Source organism: Protopterus annectens, chromosome 1.part0 (genome assembly GCF_019279795.1).
Source record: "Protopterus annectens isolate FY-2018-M chromosome 1.part0, PAN1.0, whole genome shotgun sequence".
In the NCBI taxonomy this organism is placed as follows: Eukaryota; Metazoa; Chordata; order Ceratodontiformes; family Protopteridae; genus Protopterus; species Protopterus annectens.
Genome location: NC_056725.1, coordinates 841,187,157 through 841,208,683, shown reverse-complemented (window position 1 = coordinate 841,208,683; position 21,527 = coordinate 841,187,157). Strand labels below are relative to the sequence as shown.

The 21,527-nt window shown below is 43.5% G+C and overlaps 1 protein-coding gene across 1 annotated transcript in view; it reads right to left on the bottom strand.

Annotated features, from left to right (window-relative positions):
• The window catches only part of SAMD4B (sterile alpha motif domain containing 4B), a gene marked incomplete in the record, with an annotated part of 1,390,985 nt that overhangs the window by 579,795 nt on the left and 789,663 nt on the right, over positions 1–21,527 (bottom strand). The window contains 1 exon segment of the mRNA XM_044063650.1: positions 12,002–12,087. Within this exon segment, the coding sequence (XP_043919585.1) occupies positions 12,002–12,087 (86 nt within the window).

Sequence of the window (21,527 nt, the reverse complement as noted above, 5' to 3'; positions counted from 1 at the left end):
ATTTTTAGAAGGCCAGTTCCTGCTAAACCTGGGTGGCTGTACCTGCAAGAAATCCTTTACTGTCTGCATGGATTTTGCTTTATCCTCCATTTTTTTCAACACCTCTTCTGCTTTAGTACCAAACAAAGTTTCATGCTGTAATGGTGGATCTAATAATTTTGCTTTAACATGATCAAGCAGATTTTGTTCCTTTAACCAAGCATGCCTTCTAATAACAGAACCTGTAAAAGCGGCCCTGCAAGAGGCCTCCAGTGAATCATAACCACATTGCAAAGTATGCTTTCCCACTTGTTCAGTTGCATGCAATAAATCCTGCAATACTTTGTTCTCTGAACATTAAGTATGTTTCTCAACATTTTTTGCTTAAGTAGTGACAGTAAATATTGCTGATATTTAAGCATATGAAATTGACAATTTAAAGCCCTTACAGCCAGAGTGGCAGAAGTGTAAACTTTTTTCCCCCATCTGTCTAGCGCCCTAGAATCCCTATCAGAGGGGACAGGGTTTTTTGCAGTGGAAGCTTTAACCCCCTTGGGGACCCTGAGATATAGTTTCTGGGTCTGCTGCGGGGTTTTTATATAGGAATTTATGAGAATCTGGGACCCTGTAGTATCTGTCTGGCTTAGCAGGTGCAGGGGGGTACAGAGTCAGGGGACAGTCCAGACTCCGAAAATACATCATCTACAATGTCTAGAACAGGTGGAACAGCTAGGGGGGGGGGTCTGTGCTGAGGAAGAAGCAGGAAGTATCTGAGCCTTTTCTTAGACTCAGAATAATCTTGGCTCTCCCACCCAGTGGAAATGCTCCCTCATAGTATGCAGTGTTTCCCCAAAAGAATAGTCCTCAGGAGGAGAGGCTGAAGGAATGGATTCTTCAGCATCAGAATCCTCATAGGGAAGCATGGGGTAATCCTGTTCAGAAGAGGAATCAGAGGAAATAGAAACCTGATCAAAAGAATAATACTCTGTCTCTTGCCTAGGCCTCTTATCAGGAAGGGGATGGGAGCCCCTGATCAAAGTAACTAGGTCTTCGGCCATTTTGAGCATCTGTTTTTTAGGCATGGAAGTCTGAAGAGGAGAATGCTGTACTTGTTTCTTTGTCTTTAGTGCTTTAGTCTTTGAAGCTGAAGATGGCTTAACATATAGTTGTGTCGGTCTGAAGACACCCTCAGAATCCGATGCCTACTCAGCGGCTCCAGACCCATCTGAGGGATTGATTTCCGAGTGTCCAATACCTTGAGTTTCCAGAGGCCCAGTCGCCTCCACGCGGGAGTCGGTAGCGGGCACCAGGGGCTGCGAAAGCACCTCACTGAGAACTGGCGACTGGCCTAGAAAAGGCTTCGTCGTCGGTTTTGGACCTCGGATGCCTATCCTTGTCCTTGCGTTTTTTGTAAGCTCCGGTTGTCGGCTGTTCCGCCGGCATTATAATTAAATCATCGGCCAAAGTAATGAAATGCAAAATCGAACAGACGCTTGATAGTGCGGTGGTTGAATCTAGCACAAAACCAACAGCTAGCAACGTTGTGATCAGGGCCTAGGCAAGGAATACAATAAGAGTGAAAATCCTTATGAGGTATTTGCTTCCCACAAGAAATACAATTGTTAACTTTTTCTGACATCGGTCTGGAGCAAGAAAAAAGTTTCTCCAACAGGGTACTTAGCTTTAATGAAGACTTTGGGTCTGAAATTCAAATTTGAAAATCTCAGGAGTCGGCCGACTGGCACTAGCAAACTGCTTTTGCTTCGGGCACCGCACGGCAAGAAAAACTGAAGAAAATGGCGTCGGCTGCATCTTTTATACCCCTGGCGCACTGACGTCAGGGAAGAGGTGACAGCAACCAACGCCGGACCTAGACTTTGGAATTCTGGCCGACCACGGGCAGCCTGCCAGCAGGATAACCCAAGAGTAATGACTGCAACAGTGAAACACGATGAACATCACTGCTTCCTCATTCTGTGGCAAGAAAGAATTGATGACAGCAATTCCCTCACCCTTCTCTTATAGAACTAACATCCAAGTAGGAAGAATTCAGATTGAGCTGCGAGGTGAGGGAAAGCATATGGAGCTTTAGAAGTCAGGCCATAAATCTGGTGCTGAAGGCAGAAATTCCCAGAAGTTATGATTGCAACAGTGAATACTATGATTTCACCAAACTCCAAGCACCCTTCCTAACAGATCTTTGGTTGAGATGAATTCCAAGCACCATCATCTGGGCAGAGGTAGCTGGTGGACAGCCCAAGGACCAAGGTTCTGAAGGCTGAATTCTGATTCAGAGTTATACCAATGGACGCCTGATTCCAGGAGACAAAGTCAAGATAATAATGCAAGATGAAGGTGTTCAATGAAGACTAACTGTGTCACAAAAGGCTGAAATGGAAACATTCCTGAGGCATGCAAATAAAGCACCTAGTCCCCTAGTGCAAATGGCATAATTAAGACTATGGCAACCATCACGCCCAGAATACATAGCAGAGCCTTGGACCAGACAGAGTTCTCATCCAGGTCAAGGGACTGGCACTGGAGTGTGTTCAGCTTTGTACCTATTAAGGCCGCCTTCTGAAAAGTGTCAGAATTTCTCCCAGTTTATGAAGATACCAAGGGATTGTAGCCCAATGGCTGTTTACTGCACGGATAGGTCCAAGACGTCTTTGTATGAGCTACCAGAAGCTAGATATTCAGCTACAGAAATGCATGTAGATGCTTTTCCTGTAAGGTTTTAGCCAAAATGGCCAACACCTTAGTAAACACTCGGTGTTCAAGAAATTCCAAATAGCACCTATGGAAGTAAGGCTCACCCCTAAGTGAATCTCTCGAGTGGACTCAAGTCCAGGTACCTTGGGAAAGCAAAGGTAAGGAATCCCTGAGGAGTAACCATATGCAACTAAACTGTACTCAATGTGAAAGCTGAAGTTGCTAACATCTAGAATAGAAAAAAAAAACAGTTTTCTCTTTTTGGAGCAATTAAAAATAATAAAGAGAGGAAAAATATTCCTGATCAGAATACAACAGCCTCTATGGGAAGCTCAGTAGAAAAAGTCACAGGCTGCTCAAAAAACTCCCCTAAAACACAGTCATATGCCACTAGAGCTGATTTTGGGGTTGGCCTTATGCATGCTAAAATGTGTCTCAGACTAAACCCTGTTAAGAATTCATGGTCTTTTGTGATAGTTCTCAAAGCCAAGCATATGTGGAGAATAGCTCCTTCACCCTTCTGTCAAAGACCAGTGTCAGGAATGTTGCAACATGTTTGGCAGGGTCAACCTCTTGGATGACGTGGTTGGTACAGAAGGAAGCTAAACCGTGGGATGCGTAACTTCATCAATGTGCAGGAAGAATGGTACTTCCATTTTTACATTTGGTCTACCTTAGAAGAGAAAGACAAGGTAGTCAAGTGTATAACAAAGGTGAAAAGGGCACTTCACAGTGGTGGCAGACTGCTTCCATCTCAAGAAATCATCAACCAGTTCCCAAGAAGTCAGTTTGAAAAGCAATCGCACCCTCCATGAGACAGACCCTGCAGGATATACTAGAGATCTTTCTTAAGAGAGGCCATATTTAACTATGCCATCCTATGCAGGCACATGCCAGAGTTTAAGACCCTTAAAATAGTGCCACCAAAGTCAAAATCAGTGACCTATATGGAAATCCACTCAATCGATCAAATATGTTGGAGTAAATGCTATATGAGTACACACTCTATTAAGTTTCTCCGCTGCCTGTGTCACCACAGGGAGGACTGGAATTTGTATAGGTGAGACAGTAGAGAAATTAATGGCTTAATTCTCACCAAAAACAATTCAGCAAAATGGGAAGATGATGTGGTCTCTGTAAAGATGACATGGACTGAAGCAGTCATGGAGGAGACCATTCTAAGAAGTATGATTAGGATCTCAAGCCTCTACATCTGGGAATATGCAGAGGCATCAGCCTTCTTGTCAGCCAAGAAAGCAGTTATCTTGATTCCTTCTGGTTGCATACTTAACATCTGATAAAAAGGTTTCAAGTCGAGATGCCCCAGGACACTTTCTCTTTAATCTCAAACTCATTGGAATGATGAATAAAAAGGCCAGAAAATTTCTCCAAAGAAAGTATCACTCATTAAGTCTTTTTGCCCTTATTAATTTCAGAAACAAAGGCCTGTGACTCCTCTGACAATGGAGGAGGAGAAAGTACAGTTTTGTACCTACCATAAATGTAGATGTTCGAGTGCTAATACAGCTGCAGTAATCACAGATGGGTTTTCAGCCGTCAGGCGGTCCCTCGGTCAGCCGAATTCCAAAGTCTTGGTCCGGCGTCGGTTGTCGTCGCTTACTCTTCTGACGTCAGGAAGGCCAGAGTATACAAGACACAGCCGACGCCATGTTCTTCAGTCTTTCTTGCCCCAGATGTCAGGTGCCCCCAAAAGGAAGGCAATACATAAATAAAGCTTATCTACATATGCATGCAATGCAATGTAATGCAAAAACACTGTAAGCAAGCAAATAAAACATAGCAGGATAACCCAGTCAAGTGGTATGAAGAGGTTGTTAGGCCCCATGCCTTTACCAAGTGGGGAAGGAGGGAGGGAAACCTATACTGCAGCTGTATTAGCACTCTAACATCTACATTTATGGTAGGTACAAAACTGTACTATGTTCATCGTGCATACAGCTGCAGTAATCACAGATGGGTAGAGTCCCAAAGCTATGCATAGGGTGGTAGGTACTATGAGGAACTGGGTTGAGCCAGAATGCCCTGCAAAACAGCAGTGGCAAAGCCTGCTCTTGTTCTGGAATATAAGGGCAGGTGGTAGTGTTTTGTGAAGGTATGTACAGAACTCCAAGTGGCTGCCTCCAAAATATCTTTAGTAGGAACACCTCTGAGGAAGGCTGTAGAGGTGGCTGTGGCCCTGGTGGAGTGAGATCTGATACCAGTAGGGACAGATTTCCCATGATAGGAATAACAAAACCGTATGCAGTGGCCAATCCACTTGGAAATGGTCTGTTTTGGAACTGGTTTCCCTTGAGCCCCTACGGCATAGGACACAAAAAGTTGTTCTGATTTCCTTAAGGACTTTGTTCTGTCCAAATAATAATGTAGCTGCCTATGGATGTCTAAAGAGTGTAGCAGCCTTTCCCCTTTGTTTTGAGGGTTAGGATAAAAGGTAGGCAGGTGTATGGCTTGATTTAAGGCTACCCGGGATACCACTTTTGGCATAAAAGATGGGTTGGTACGAAGGGAAACCCTGTCCTGATGGAAGATGAGGAAGGGCTGCACCGCCATGAGGGCCTGTAGTTCAGAAACCCTACGAGCTGAAGTGATGGCCAGAAGGAAAGCAGTTTTCCAGGACAGATATTGCAAATCTGTTGAGGCAGCAGGTTCAAAAGGAGGCAATGTTAATTTTTCTAGCATGTAATTAAGGTCCCAGGCTGGTATTGGTTGCTTCCTTGGAGGTCTTATATTCTTAGCCCCTCTGAGGAACTGTCGTAAGAGTGGGTGAGAGAATAAAGGAGGATCCGTGTTGAATTCTGAGAAATGGCTGAGGCATGAATTTTTATGGAAGAAAATGAGAGCCCACTGTTCAGTAGTTCAGCTAGGTACTGTAAAACCTGAGGCAAGTTCAATTTTCTAGGGTCCTGGCCTCTTTTCTCATTCCAACAGCAAAACCGCTTCCATTTTGCGGAGTAAGCTTTTCTAGTAGATGGTCTTCTGGCCTCCAAAATGACATCCTGCACCTCCTTGGAGAGTAGGGCCTGTTGTGGTGTTAAGGAATTTTCCATGCAGCGAGGTTGAGTGTTTTCAGCTGACTGTGAAGAGTTTTGTAGTTGTTCTGATTCAGCAGAAGAGGTATTAGAGGCAGGGACCAGGGAGGAGTACGCGTTAAGCTCCTCAGGAGTGGATACCAGTGCTGCCTTGGCCAATCTGGAGCAATCAGTATCATCCTCGGTTTGTCTGTTCTTGCTTTCAAAAGTACCTTGGGCAGAAGAGGCAGAGGTGGGAATGCATAAACTTGTCCATGCTGTCCAACAGAATGAAAGGGCGTCCACTTTCCAGGCCTTTGGATGGAAGGTCCTTGAACAAAACTTTTTCATTTGATGGTTCCTGTGGGAGGCAAAAAGATCTGTCTGGCCTCCCCACGCTTGGATTATCTCTGTAAACACCAGAGGATGTAACTTCCATTCGTGTGGATCTGTCATATTTCTGCTTAGAGTGTCTGCCAGTGTGTTTTCCAGTCCTGGCACGTACTGTGCTTGAAGTTCGATTTGTCTTTCCAGAGCCAAGTTCCAAAGAGTCATGGCTAGTCTGCACAAGGGGTATGAATGTGTTCCTCCTTGTTTGTTTATGTACCACATTACTGTGGTGTTGTCTGTTCTTATCAGCAATTGTCCTGGATGCAGGAAGTCCTTGAAAGCTGTGATTGCATTTATTACTGCCAGCATTTCTTTTTGATTGATGTGCAGGTGCTTTTCCTTTTGGGACCATCTGCCCTGAATGCACTTGCCCTTCATGTGCGCCCCCCATGCGTAATCTGAGGCGTCTGTGGTTATGACTTGTTTTGCTTGAGGCTTGCAGAATGGAAGGCCTGTGTTTACTTGACATGCTTGGGCCCACCATAGAAATTCCTTTTGCAAGCATGGAATTATTGGTATAATTGCTTCCAAACTGTGACTGTGTTGAGACCATAGATTTTTTAGCTACCATTGAAGTTTCCTCATATGCAGCTTTGCACATGGGATTAGAAGAATGCAAGATGCCATGAATCCCAGAGCCTGCAGGATTTTCCTTGCAGTAAGCCTGGTACTTTTTGCTAGTGTTTTGAAGTACTGAGATAGTTGCCCTTGTTTTTCTGGCGTAAGATATGCCATCTGGGTGTTTGTGTCCAAGCTGGCACCCAGGAAGGTTATTTTCTGAGATGGTGTTAGCCTTGATTTCTCCTTGTTGATGGTATATCCCAGAGAAAGCAGTAACCGTGTCACATAAGCCAGATGTTCCAGTAGTATGTGTTTGCTGTCCGCTTGGATCGAGCAGTCATCCAGATAAGGGTAAATTTGTATCCCTTGAAGTCTGCAGTAGGCAATCACTGATGCCAGGCACTTTGTGAATACTCTGGGCGCAGTAGATAAGCCAAAGGGCAATGTAGAGAATTGATAGTGGATTGAACCTGCAAGAAATCTGAAGTATCTTCTGCAGCTTTGTCTGATTGGGACATGCAGGTATGCCTCCTTGAGGTCCAATGTTACCAGCCAAAACTCCTTGCCCAGCATGGGAAGAAGTTGCTGTAATGTGAGCATCTTGAATTTTGGTACGAGTAGAAATGTGTTTAGGATGGATAAGTCCAGAATGGGTCTCCAGTCGGTTCCTTTTCTTGGTACCAGAAAAAGTCTTGAATAAAAACCTTGACCTTGTTGGTGCGTAGGTACCTTTTGTATAGCTCTCAGGTTTAGGAGCTTTGAAATTTGTAATTGTGCCTCTGCCCTTTGATTTTGTGGCAGGTTTGGCATGCCTCTCATTTTTGGAAGAGTGTGAAATTGAAATTTGTAGCCTCTGTTTATAATGTCCAGTATCCATTTGTCTGTTGTGACAATATGCCAATTGCTTGCAAATAATGCTAGTTTCCCTCCCAAAGGTGCTGCCAGCTGAGACTTGCTTGGCATGGAAATGAGGGAGTCATTGGGTTTGCTTCCTGTATTGTTGTGCACGGTCTTCACCACCTCTTGGTGCTGTAGATTGCCATTGTCTGCCTCTAAATGATCCTTGTGATTGCCCTCTGCCCCTTGTGCATCTGTATCTACCTCTTTGGGGCTTGTCAGTGGCTGGAAAGGACCAGTTTTTTGAAGGCCAATTTCTGCTAAAACGTGGTGGTTGGACCTGTAATAAAGCTTTGACAGTTTGCATAGATTTGGCTTTTTCTTCCATTTTCCGTAGTATCTCCTCAGTATTAGTACCAAATAGTACATCCTTTTGTAAAGGAGCATCAAGAAGTTTAGCATTCACATGATCAGGCAAATTTTGTTCCCTAAGCCAGGCATGTCTGCGAATGACTGATCCTGTAGCAGCCGCTCTACTGGAAGCCTCTAGGGCATCAAAACCACATTGTAAGGTGTGTTTACCCACTTGCTCTGCACTATGCATCATATCCTGTAACTCCTTTAAATCTGGTTGTTCAGGTTGAGACATTTTGTTCCTTAATTGTGATAACAGGAACTGTTGATATTTAATCATATGAAACTGACAGTTTAAGGCCCTCATGGCTAGGGTGGCCGAGGTATATACCTTTTTACCCCACCTTTCTAGAGATCTGGATTCCCTTTCTGCAGGAAGTGGATTCTTGGCAGTGGAGGCCTTTAATCCCTTGGGGCCTTGTGAAATGGTTTCAGGGTCAGCATTATGGCCTTTGTAGAGAAATTGGTGAGAACTGGGTACTCTGTAATACCCATCAGGTTTTACTGGTGCAGGAGGCAGAGAATCAGGGTTAAGGCAAGCCTCCGAGTAGACATCATCTAGTACATCCAAAACAGGGGGTATAGCCAGAGGCCTGTGCGGAGGTAACCAAAGAAATTCCCTAAGTCTTTTCTTGGAATCTGAAAAGTCTTGGCCTTCCCAATGGAAGTGTTCCCTCAAGGTGTGCAAGGTTTCCCCAAAAGAAAAATCCTCAGGAGGGGATACAGAAGGGATGGACTGTTCTGCATCCGAATCCTCAAAAGGGGAGTAAGATTGTTCCTCTGCATCAGAATGTTCTGATAAAATGGATCCCTGATCAGATGAGTGAGATTCTTCCTCCACTCTGGGTCTCTTGTCAGGAGGGGGCTGAGAACCTCTGATAAGAGTAATTAGATCCTCAGCCATTTTAAGCATCTGTTTCTTAGGCATGTGTCCAGGAGATGGGCCCTGTGGAACAGGCCTTGTGGGATGCCTGGCTGCTTTGGATTTAGTAAAGGCCTTAATTGAAAAAGCAGATGAGGGCCTAAATACACCATGGGTGGAAGTGGACCTGTCCACATTAGTAGGCTCGACATTAGCAGGGGCTTCGGTTGTAGTCTGGGAAAGGGCCGAGGACCCAGCGGTCTCGGGTACAGAGGACACCGCCAAAGGAGTGTCGTCGGTAGTTAGGGACTTTAAAGGCATCTCGCTGAGTACCGGACCACGTGTAGCCTGTTTTGGCGTGGTGTCGGCGGGGACCGAGGGCCTCACGTGTCGGTCCTTTTCCTTGCGTTTTTTGGACAAAACGGTAGTCTGAGTGTCCGACGACATTTTATAGTCAAAAGCTTTACCAAAGTAGTGTTGGGCGAACTCCGCCTGACGCTTGATAGTGCGTTTATTGAAGGTAGCGCAAAAGCGACAGCCCGAGACGTCGTGGTCTGGGCCCAAACAAGGTATGCAAAGGGAATGGAAATCCTTATGCGGTATTTGCTTCCCACAAGAAATACAATTATTAACTTTTTCTGACATCGGTCTGAGGCAAGAAAAGTTTCAACGGGTACTTAGCTTTAATGAAGACTTCGGTTCCAATTATTTTCGTAATTCAGGAGCTGGCCGACCGGCACTTGCGAACTGCTTCTGCTTCGGGCACAGCGCGGCAAAAAAGACTGAAGAACATGGCGTCAGCTGTGTCTTATATACTCTGGCCTTCCTGACGTCAGAAGAGTAAGCGACGACAACCGACGCCGGACCAAGACTTTGGAATTCGGCCGACCGAGGGACCGCCTGACGGCTGAAAACCCATCTGTGATTACTGCAGCTTTATGCACGATGAGCATCCCCAACATCCACACTGGGTGTACACATGGAAGATGGTGTATACTGGGAAAAGCATGCAAAGAATATGAACTGGATATTAAATGAAATGGCAACTGTGAGAAGGAAGACACCTGCGAAAGGAATCAGAAAATGCAGAGTCCTAAACTGACCTGTCACTGCAGGGAGAATTCTTGTGGCTTCCCACCAACTGACAAACAAGAGTTTAACAAAGTCCTGGCATGCTAAAACCCAAATGCCCTCCTCAAACTGGGATGATGAGCCTTACTGGAAATGGAAGAACACTGCTTGTCCCTAAGTCAGAGAGGACTTCCACTGGCCTGGGGGAAAGGAGCAACTCTCGGGTACTCAGGCCGGCCTTGGAATTAAGCTCTGGAATTTCTTGTCTTTTATTACTATAACAGTGAAACTTGAGCATCTTTCTAAGCTCAAGCTTCTATGTACAAAGATTCCTGACAAAGACTGCATAACCATGAACAATAAAAACATCATGGTGTCAACCTTTGATATCACACTCTCATTCAAAAAACATACAATATATATATATGTATTCCCAGTGTTACCTTACAGACTACTTGCTCTATCTCAAATCATCTATCCCACAACATTTTAGAAAAGAATTTACTGTAAATATGCCCTCCCTACTATCAAAACTCTCTTCAACTTGTAACACAACATATCCAACTTACTTTAAATGGTAATACAGATTTCAATCTGTTCCCTTGGTTCAATCACTGTCTCATCCAAAAGGCTACCATTTAATATTTTCCTTACTGTATTACTATCCCCTCCTTACTGTACTACTATACAGAGGCAGACCTAGGGCAGGGCAAATGGGGCAACTGCCCTGGGTGCAAGGTTTTAGGAGGTGTGATCCTCAGTTGCTGATGGTGGGTATTGCAGTACCAGTATTCAAAAATGAATGCTGATACTGTATTTATACAGAAGCACTTCATATGTGGCGTTTTAGTGGTCTGCTAAAGATTCATGAAAGGACCTTTTTTTCTTTGCTCTTCAACCTACAGCTGATGGAAGCACCAGCTTAATTAAATGTACTGCACACTAGTTAAACTAGCTATGGGTCTGTTACTATCAAACCTTAACCCCTTAAACTTTAGTATAAACATTTCCATCCAGCCTTTAAAAGCAAACTCCAAATCACATTCTGCCCTTATTCTAAAAAATTCTTCTATGCCTACAAGATATTTACAAGTGTACATGCTTCATAGTTAACGGCTATTATAACAAACATACATAGAGCAACCAACCCACAACACACGTACAACAATCTCTACATTGCTTCACTTTCTGCAAGAACAAAAACTTAAATTGTAACTATGCAAAGTTTCAAAATACATTCAGATTAACCAAACTCCAGTGTCTTTGCTTCAGAAAAATTAGGCAACTGAAAATAACTACATCATCCTTTGTAGAACCTGAGAACTGGTTTTACACTATAATGACAAATGAGTTTTCCATGTTACTCTTAAAACAATTTGCTTGTAGTATGTTGAGTATATTTTGAACAGTACAAGTAACAGTACATCTGTGCTTTACAGTGCTCCACTGTGACTCTGTGGAATAGCATACTCTCACTCTGCTACTGAGACAATGTGCTCTTCTGTCTATGATGGTTATAAGCATGCACCTGTAACATACTCAAACATATTACTTTGTGCTCATATATGCTAGCCATGGCTGAAGAGTCCTAGGACCAGTCCACCCAACCAGTTCAAGACAACTGAATAAATAAAGCCTGGCAGTCAGACTGGAGTATTATATGGCTATGAGATATTTACTAGCTGCTTTCTGTAATTCAGAGTTTGATTCTCTCAGCCTCCATTTGCCTACTTTGTGACTCTAAGGAAGTCACTTAGAAAGATGGTACTCTGAGCAACTAGGAAAACTGTGATATACTCCTCACTGGTCTCCTGGACCACAAACTTAGTAACTAGTTATGAACCAACATATAGTACATATATAAACACACATGCAAAAAGTACAGACAAGTACATACACTGGAAATAATTTACACTGTTCCTGATTATTCACAAAACAGAATACAATGGTGCCAACATGTAATGCATCGCAAATGATTCTGGACACCTAAAGTGCATGGAATATATGAAACACTCTTGGTTAAGTGAGAATATTGAAGGCAGTGACCTCAGCAGAGCTCCACTGGTACAGTCAGAAAAACTACAGGCACACATGCAAAACAATATCATGATTATGGATGATCTTTTTAAAGACAGTTAGTAATTACCTCATGTGCCACACATTTCTCTATAAGCTGAAGGTAGCAGGTGATGTTTTCTTCATCTGACCGTGATACAAGCAGCTGTGTACAAACTGCAAGAACAAAACAAAAAGATGTACACAGTTACTAACGCTGTAAAATAAAGCACTGGTATATGTGTACTTGCCATTTGCAGGTCTTTGAGTTAACCATCTGAATGGTAGATCCTGAAGGTACACACTCTCCAAGGCTTCCTGTATGGTTCTTCTAAAACAGCCACCATTTTTCACTTGATCATGTTACTGTGAGCTACACAATTATCCTTACATTGTAGAAAATGGTGTGATCGTGGCAATTTGCACTTCAATCAGAAAAATGAACCACCTGCAAAGAAGAAATGTGGAAATCAAATATGCATACTCACCAGTTTCCTTACTGTTAGAGTGCAAAAAAGATGAGGCTTCAAGTCATGAAATGGCATTTCTCAAAAAAAATCCGTGCCAGCATGTTTCTATTAAAGCAAAGAGAGTAACAAAAATGTTTTTCTCACATCCTTGAGGGCATGTGCATTTACAGCCACAGCCCACTGACACCACATACTCAGTCCGTGCTACTTAACTGACTACACTCACTAAAACTAAAAGTGTTTGAATGAGAGGATCACTGCAGCAGCGCACTTCTTTATAAGTGGAAATTCACTACAAGTGGATGTCTATCCTTCTGGTCAGACATCTAGAGTACTCTGAGATCCCCTGTCAGATGGTAGTCTCTGTCCCACACTGATAATTCAGACATGATGCTCAGCTGTTAAATGGGAAGCAGTCTGCCATTTGCGGTCTTCTGGAGTAAGGCATCAATTGCAGCTCAAGAGCTCTGGAAACACATCCAGGATATGGCAAAATCAAGCTTTCCCACAAAGAAATAGGACAGTAACTACTATATGCCCAAGCTGCAAGCTATACAGGTTAAGAACTGTGCCTGTCTGGGAAGCTTATCATAAGGCACAAGGAAGGGGGATAGTCACTGTTACGGAGCATTACTTCTCTATCAAGCTTTCAAAGGAGGTGGAAGAGGTCCAAAATCCAAGACTAAAATGAATACAAGTCTCTACGGCATCAAATTTTCTGCTATTCAAATATCTAAGATTATGAATATTCTCACCCAGCTGTACTCTGTTCATCATAAGGAATTCCTTACACATAGGAAGAGTATTACAGTACTTTGTTACCCATTAAGTAGACTGCTCCCAGACCAGGGCTGAAGTTGCTGCATACCAAGGAAAACTGCAGTGGCAAAATCCACCTACATCCAGTTTGTAGCATTTATCAAAGGTGTGAATAATGGTACATGTTACTGCCTCAGTCTTTTCTGAGATTACGTATTTCTAAATAAGACTGTAGTAGTGGTGGTGGCAGCTCTGGAGAAATGTCCTCTTATCTTACACACTAACACTTTCCCATGAGGCACACAATGGAGACTAACACAATTAGATGGCTATTTAGGGAAGGTTTGTTTAGAGGCAGGTCAGACTTTGTTTCCAGGCATGATGCAGACAAACAACTGTTCAGAGAATATAACATTCCTGGCTATATAACTTTCTCATGGTCATATCACATGTAAAATTCTATTGCTTTTGTTTTGGAATTTGGAGAGAAAACAAGAGAGCAAAATGGATTGATTGAAAGCCAAGCCAGGTGCAAAAGGTAGGATTGGTTCAAAGGTAGCCCTGGCACTTATGGAGGACTACAAATGAAGACTGCAACTCAAACTCTCCTGGCTGTGATGATGGCTACTATCCCCTAACCCCCACGGAAAGTGGAACTTCAATGCTGCTGAACTTACTGCCTCAAAATGAAAAGTAGGGTCATAGGTTTGACTTTCAAATAAAATCACCTATATTGGTTGTTAGGAATCCTGAACACCATAACTCAATGTTGATTTATGTATTGTGGAAAGTATCTGTGAAAGAAGTTAATGACTGATGCCTGCTAAGTGGAAGATTATTTCATAACCCAGGAAAATAGTGTGAAGTATTTGTCATTTTTTTTCTGAAGCTTATATTTGTTGTTTGCAGCGAGTCACAGGCAGACACTTTCAAACAGAAATAGGTTAGACATTTGTCTTATAGACCAGGAAGTGGTCACCTCTAAGTAATCTTTATGAAATATAATGCAATAGCTGCAAAATCTTTCTGAAAAGATCACATATTTCCAACCTTACAATTTTTCTAGTAAGGAATTTGACCTTTTCAAGTTGTTTAAGGTGGTTTGTTTGAAGAATACAAAATGTAACCTTGTATTCAAAAATGGGATGAAACAGTAAAGTGGTACAATAATCTTCCTTTGTTTTGAGCACAACTGGATGGGCTAGAGAATACGATTTTCAGACTATGGAAAATGCACAGTGGTCAACGTTTAAAAAAACTGTGTACCAATGCTCCTAGAACCATAACAATGGCATTACTTATGATCTGACCATTTATTCTGCAATTAAATCTTATGTTCTTTTTGCAGAGTTGCATGATACTGTACTTGCTGGCATTAATTGTGAGGCCCCCTTGGCAAAGATGACTTATCAGACAGTGGTTCGTGCTTTCTCTTTTTCCTCACAGCAGCCCCCCCCCCCCCCACCAAAAAAAAGACTGGGGCGGCCAACTTCAGACGGCAGAGCAAATTAGCCATCTTCAGAGGAAAGGGTAAGACAAAAGTACAGTTGTGTGACCTACCATAAATGTAGATGTTACAGTGTATTCACTGCTACAGTCATTACAGTTGGGTTATCCTGCTGGCAGGCTACCCGCAGTCGGCCTGAATTCCAAAGTCTTGGTCCGGCGTCGGTTGCTGTCGCCTCTTCCCTGATGTCAGTGCGCCAGGGGTATAAAACGTCAGGGCGCCAGGCATTTAAAAGATGCAGCTGATGCCATTTTCTTTTTTTGCTCCAGATGTCAGGTGCCCCCAAAAGGGTAGGCTAAGAAACATTGCTAATAAAAGCATGCACTAAAATAAACAATACCTTCATCTACAAGCAAATACACCACATAGGTTGTATAGGATAGAGAAGTACAGATAAGTCCCAGCAAAAAAAGGGGGATGGTGGGTGGATAACCTGGACTGCAACAGTGAATACACTCGAACATCTACATTTATGGTAGGTACACAACTGTACTATGTTCATCGTGTTTCACTGTGGCAGTCATTACCAGTTGGGCTGAATCCCAAAGCTGAGGTTGGGCGGCTGGGTCTAAATAGAATTAGGAGTGGCTATAAAGCCCTGCAGGACTGCAGTGGCAAAGCCTGCTCTGGATTTAGAGTAAAGAGGCAAGTGGTAGTGCTTAGTAAAAGTGTGTACTGAAGTCCAAGTTACAGCCTCCAAAATATCCTTGGTTGGTACTCCTCTGAGGAAGGCTGCTGAGGTGGCTGCTGCCCTGGTAGAATGTGGTCTAATGCCCTTAGGCACTGATTTACCATGTTGTGAATAGCACAATTGAAAGCAGTGTCCTATCCATTTTGAAATAGTCTGCTTTGAGATAGCTTTTCCTTGTGATCCTGCGGTATATGCCACTAAAAGTTGCTCAGTCTTTCTGAAAGCTTTAGTTTTGTCCAAGTTGAAACGTAGCTATCTGTGTATGTCCAAAGAATGCAGAAGTCTCTCCCCTTTATTCTGCGGGTTTGGGTAAAAAGTAGGCAAATTAATGGTTTGGTTAAGAGCCACACTGGACACTACCTTAGGCATAAATGTTGGGTTTGTCCTTCGAGAAACCTTGCCTGGATGGAAGATAATAAAAGGTTCCACAGCCATTAATGCCTGCAACTCTGAGACTCTTCTTGCTGAAGTTATTGCTAGGAGCAGAGCTGTTTTCCATGATAAGAATTTTATGTCAGCTGTATTGGCTGGCTCAAAAGGAGGCAGTGTGAGTTTTTCCAAGACAAAATTGAGGTGCCATGCAGGTGTTGGTGCTCTCCTTGGAGGTCTTATGTTTTTGGCCCCCCTGAGGAACTGCCTAAGCAATGGATATGAAAAAATAGGCGGGTATGTATTGTAATGAGCTGAAATGGCAGAGGCATGGATCTTAATTGATGAGAAGGATAGGCCTTTGTCCAGCATCTCAGTTAGGTATTGTAAATTCTGAGGAATATTTGGAACAAGCCTGTCAATTCCTTGTGCCTGGTTCCAAGCACAGAATCTCTTCCATTTTTCTGCATAAGATTTTCTGGTGCTGGGCCTCCTGGCCTCCAAAATGACATCCATGACTGCTTTAAAGAGAGGTGTATTCTGAATGGTCACATTATCCGCCATGCAGCTAGATTTAGAGTTCTGAGTAGGCTGTGCAGGATCTGATTGTTTTGTTGGGTCAGTAAATGAGGAATTTGAGGCAATGTCCAGGCTGGGCCTTGGAACAAGCTCCTTAGGATTGGGTACCAGTGTTGGCGTGGCCAATCCGGGGCAATCAGAATCATTTGTGGCTTCTTTTGTATGACTTTTACGAGTACCTTGGGGAGGAGAGGCAGTGGAGGAAAGGCATATACTGTAAGGTTGTTCCAGCTGAATGACAGAGCATCCACTTTCCATGCTTGTTTGTGAGAAGTCCTTGTGCAGAATCTCTGAAGTTGGCAGTTGTGAGGAGAGGCAAAAAGATCTATGTCTGGGCATCCCCATTTTCTTGTTATCATGCTGAAGATTTGTGGATCTAGTTTCCACTCGTGAGGGTCCATGAGGTTTCTGCTTAGTTAGTCTGCCAGAGCATTTGTTTTTCCTGGCAGGAATTGTGCTTGCAGGTGTACTTGGTAAGTCAATGCTGTGTTCCACAAAATCATGGCTTGTCTGCAGAGGGGGTAGGAATGTGTGCCCCCCTGCTTATTTATGTACCACATGACTGTAGTGTTGTTCGTCTTTATCAGCAGCTGTCCTGGATGAAGTAGGTCCTTGAAGGCTGTCAGGGCATTTTGTACAGCATCTACAGCTAGCATCTCTTTTTGATTGATGTGTAGATGCCTTTGGCTTAGGGGCCATGTGCCCTGAATACATTTTTCTGCCATGTGGTCCCCCCCAGGCATAATCTGATGCATCTGTTGTTAGTGTTTGCCTGGCTGTGGGTAAAGTGAATGGCTGTCCCTTGTTGTGGTGACAGGCCTGTGCCCACCATTGAAACTCCTGTTGCAGGCAGGGAATGAGTGAAATTAATTAATTCAGGCTGTGGCAATGTTGAGTCCAAACACTTTTTAGGTACCACTGTAATTTCCTCATATGCAGTCTTACATATGGAATTAGTAGAATGCAGGAGGCCATGTAGCCCAGAGCCTGCAGAATTTTTCTTGCAGATAACTGGATCTTTGTTGCCATGTTTTCGAAGTAAGAAGTCAGTTGCCTTTGTTTGTCTAGCGTGAGATAAGCCATCTGGGCAGTTGTATTTAAGCTTGCACCCAGGAATATTATCGCTTGAGAGGGTACTAGTTTTGATTTCTTTTCGTTTACTGTGTACCCTAGGCAAATTAGTAATCTTTCTACAAACGCCAGATGCTTTAGTAGAATGTCTTTGGCCTCTGCTTGAATAAGGCAGTCGTCCAAGTAGGGATATATCTGAATTCCTCTGTCTGCAAAATGCAATTACTGGTGCCAGGCATTTTGTGAAGACCCTGGGTGCAATAGATAAGCCAAAGGGCAGTGCAGAGAATTAGTAGTGCATTGAGCCAGCTATGAATCTGAGGTATCTTCTGCAAGATTGTCTGATTGGGACATGCAGGTATGCCTCTTTGAGGTCCAAAGTTACAAGCCAAGCCTTTTTGCCCAGCATGGGCAGAAGTTGCTGCATAGTCAACATTTTGAATTTCGGAACGTCCAGAAAAGTATTTAGAACAGACAAGTCCAGAATCGATCTCCATACTTTTTCCTTTCTTGGTACTAAGAAAAGTCTTGAGTAAAATCCTTGTCCCTGCTCTTGTCGTGGCACTGGCTGAATAGCCCTCATGTCCATGACAGATGAAATTTGCTTTTGTGCCTCTGCCCATTGATTGTGTGGCAGGTCTGGCATACCTTTTGCCTTTGGAAGGGTGTGAAAGTGGAACCTCTAGCCCTGAGAGACTATATTTAAGACCCATTTGTCCTGGGTAATCATGTGCCAATTTTGTGAAAAAAGTGCTAGCTTTCCCCTAAGAGTGCTGCCAAAAGATAAATGCTTGGCATTGGCAGAGGGAAGTCATTGGGACTGTTTCCTATATGGCTGTCTTTTGTCTTCTCCGCTTTTGGAGGTAGAAGCACCCCACTGTTTGGGCCTGTATGAGCCCTGAGGCTGTTGTCTGCCTCTAGGGCGTCTGTATCTGCCTCTTTGTGGCCTGACACGGGAAAGGACCAATTTTTAGAAGGCCAGTTCCTGCTAAATCTGGGTGGCTACACCTTTAAGAAATTCTTCACTGTCTGCATAGCTTTAGCTTTATCCTCCATTTTCTTTAACATATCTTCTGCCTTAACACCAAACAAAGTATCATGCTGTAATGGAGCCTCCAATAATTTTGCTTTAACATGATCAGGCAGAGTCTGTTCCTTTAACCAAGCATGCCTTCTAATGACAGAGCCTGTAACAGCGGCCCTGCAAGAGGCCTCCAGTGAATCATAACCACATTACAAAGTATGTTTTCCCACTTGTTCAGCTGCATGCAATAAATCCTGCAATTCCTTGTTCTCAGCACATTCAGAATTTGTCAACATTTTCTGTTTTAACAGAGACATTAAATACTGCTGATATTTAAACATATGAAATTGACAATTTAAAGCCCTTACAGCCAAGGTAGCAGAAGTGTAAACTTGTTTCCCCCCATCTGTCCAGTGCCCTAGAATCTCTATCTGAGGGGACAGGTTTTTTTGTAGTAGCCGCCTTGACCCCTTTGGGACCCTGTGAAATAGTTTCTGGGTCAGCTGCAGGGTTTTTATATAGAAATTTATGAGACTCTGGAACCCTGTAGTATCTGTCTGGCTTAACAGGTGCAGGAGGCACAGCGTCGGGAGACAGGCCGGACTCTGAAAATACATCATCTACAATGTCTAGAACAGGAGGAATAGCAAGAGGTCTGTGCTGAGGTAGTAAAAGAAAGCCTTTTCTTAGAATTAGAATAATCTTGGCTCTCCCAGTGGAAATGCTCCCTCATGGTATGCAAGTTTTCCCCAAATGAGTAATCCTCAGGAGGAGAAGCTGAAGGAATAGATTCTTCAGCATCAGAATCCTCATAGGGAGGAATAGAGTATCCCTGTTCTGAAGAGGAGTCAGAAGAAATGGAAACCTCATCAGAGGAATCATATTCAGTGTCTTGCCTAGGCCTCTTATCGGGAGGGGGATGGGAACCCCTGATCAAAGTAATTAGGTCGTCGGCCATTTTGAGCATCAGTTCTTAGGCATGGACGTCCGTCCTGGAGAGTGCTGTACTTGTTTCTTTGTCTTTAAAACTGTTTTAGTCTTTGTCTTTGATGCTGAAGTTGGCTTGATATAAAGCTGTGTAGGTCTGAAAACACCCTCAGAAGCCGATGCCTGCTCAGCGGCTCTGGACCCATCTGAGGGATTAGTTTCCGAAGGCCCAATATCTTGAGTATCCAGAGGCCTAGCTGTCTCCACGTGGGAGTCGGAGGCGACCTGTGGCTCTGAGGTAGCGGGTGTCAGTGGCTGCGAAAGCGCCTCACTGAGAACCGGCGACTGGCCTAGAAGAGGCTTCATCGTCGGTTTTGCACCTAAGATGCCTGTCCTTTTCTTTTTCCTTGCGCTTTTTATGAACTCCGGTCGGCTGTTCCGATGGCATTATGCAGTTAAACCTTCGGCCAAAGTAATGAAAAGCAAAATCGTACAGACGCTTAATAGTGCGTTGGTTAAATCTAGCACAAAACCGACAACTAGCAACGTCGTGGTCAGGGCCTAGGCAAGGAATACAGTAAGAGCGAAAATCCTTATGAGGTATTTGCTTCCCACAAGAAATACAATTGTTAACTTTTTCTGACATTGGTCTGGAGCAAGAAAAAAGTTTCCCCAATGGGGTACTTAGCTTTATAGAAGACTTCGGAAATTCAATTTAAAAAATCTCAGGAGTCGGCCGACCGGCACTTGCAAACTGCTTTTGCTTCGGGCACCGCGCGGCAAGAAAGACTGAAGAAAATGGCGTCGGCTGCATCTTTTATACCCCTGGCGCACTGACATCAGGGAAGAGGTGACAGCAACCAATGCCAGACCAAGACTTTGGAATTCAGGCCGACTGCGGGTAGCCTTCCAGCAAGATAACCCAACTGTAATGACTGCAACAGTGAAACACAATGAACATCTGAGGTGTACCAACCCAGCATCACTTCAAGCCTATCCTTAGAGACTTTTTTGTATGCCCTACAATTCAGCTGTGGTAATGGCTTGCAATAAATTAAGTGGATGCACACTGACGTTTGCTCTTCCTTTCATGCAAACACCCATTTGTGAGGAACTAATGCCGTCTCTAGCCACTGCTAGACAACAGCATAGTGGTGGAAAAAAATCTCTCTCCTTGGGATAGTCAAGTTGGCTAGTGGGCTCTCAAACTAACTCACTCCCAGCTGGCCTTCCAGCTTCCTGGATCATTAGTTAATCAGCACCAAAAGCTGATGCCCTGCCCAATGTACACCAGGTGTGTATCTTTTTTTTGTAGACCATCCCAGAGAACATTTGGATCTTTAACTGATGTGGTTAAGTTACCCGGTTTGCAGATATTTAGCTTTGGCTTAAGGTTATCCAAAGTCCTTTTCCACCTTTATATCAGAGTAGAACAGTGTAAAATCCTGTGGGACACTGGTGGTAAGCCCAGTCAGGAAAGCCAGATAACTACCCAACCTGATTTGTGCTAGCTTGTTGCTAAATACTCACTGAATTGTGTACAGTTCTTAATATCTCAGTAAGCTTTTAATGACAAATCTCAAGTCCAAGGAAGGAAGAATGGACCTTTTGGGAGGCCAAAGATGAAGAATTTCTTTTTCAAAAACTTGACTGTGCACTGGTATGTGAAGGAGGGCTCAGTATAGAAGTAAGGTGAAATGTGTGACACGTGGACCTTAACACAGTCATATCCTTTCTCATCAGAACTATAAAATAATGAAACTTGGTTATAATATGTTTACAGCTTCTTTACTGAAATTTTAACCAGAAATTAATGTTATGTAGGTGCCATAATGGCAGAGGAGTAAAAAGAATGAGCATAATTAGTAACCACTAGGACTTACAATGTACAACATGTTAAGACTGCTCAGCAAGTAAAACTTTATCAGGCTGTCACACACCTTCTCCCTTTCCATTATACATCCCTCACTTTCAAGTTCTGAAGACACAGTGAAGGAGAGAAAGAGGAAATACCACCAAACGTTGAAGATGGAAAGAGGGAATATTACGAAAGATGGACCCTCCTTTTTACAGATCTATTGTTATGCAACTAGTTAATGACTGTACCAGTAATAACAATTCTAACTTTGCCAACCTCTAGGAGATAGTCAGTAAGCCAACTGTCCTAGGAGGCCACCCTCATGAAGCACATTTCTGTGGACAGTAGCTCTGGAAAAAGAT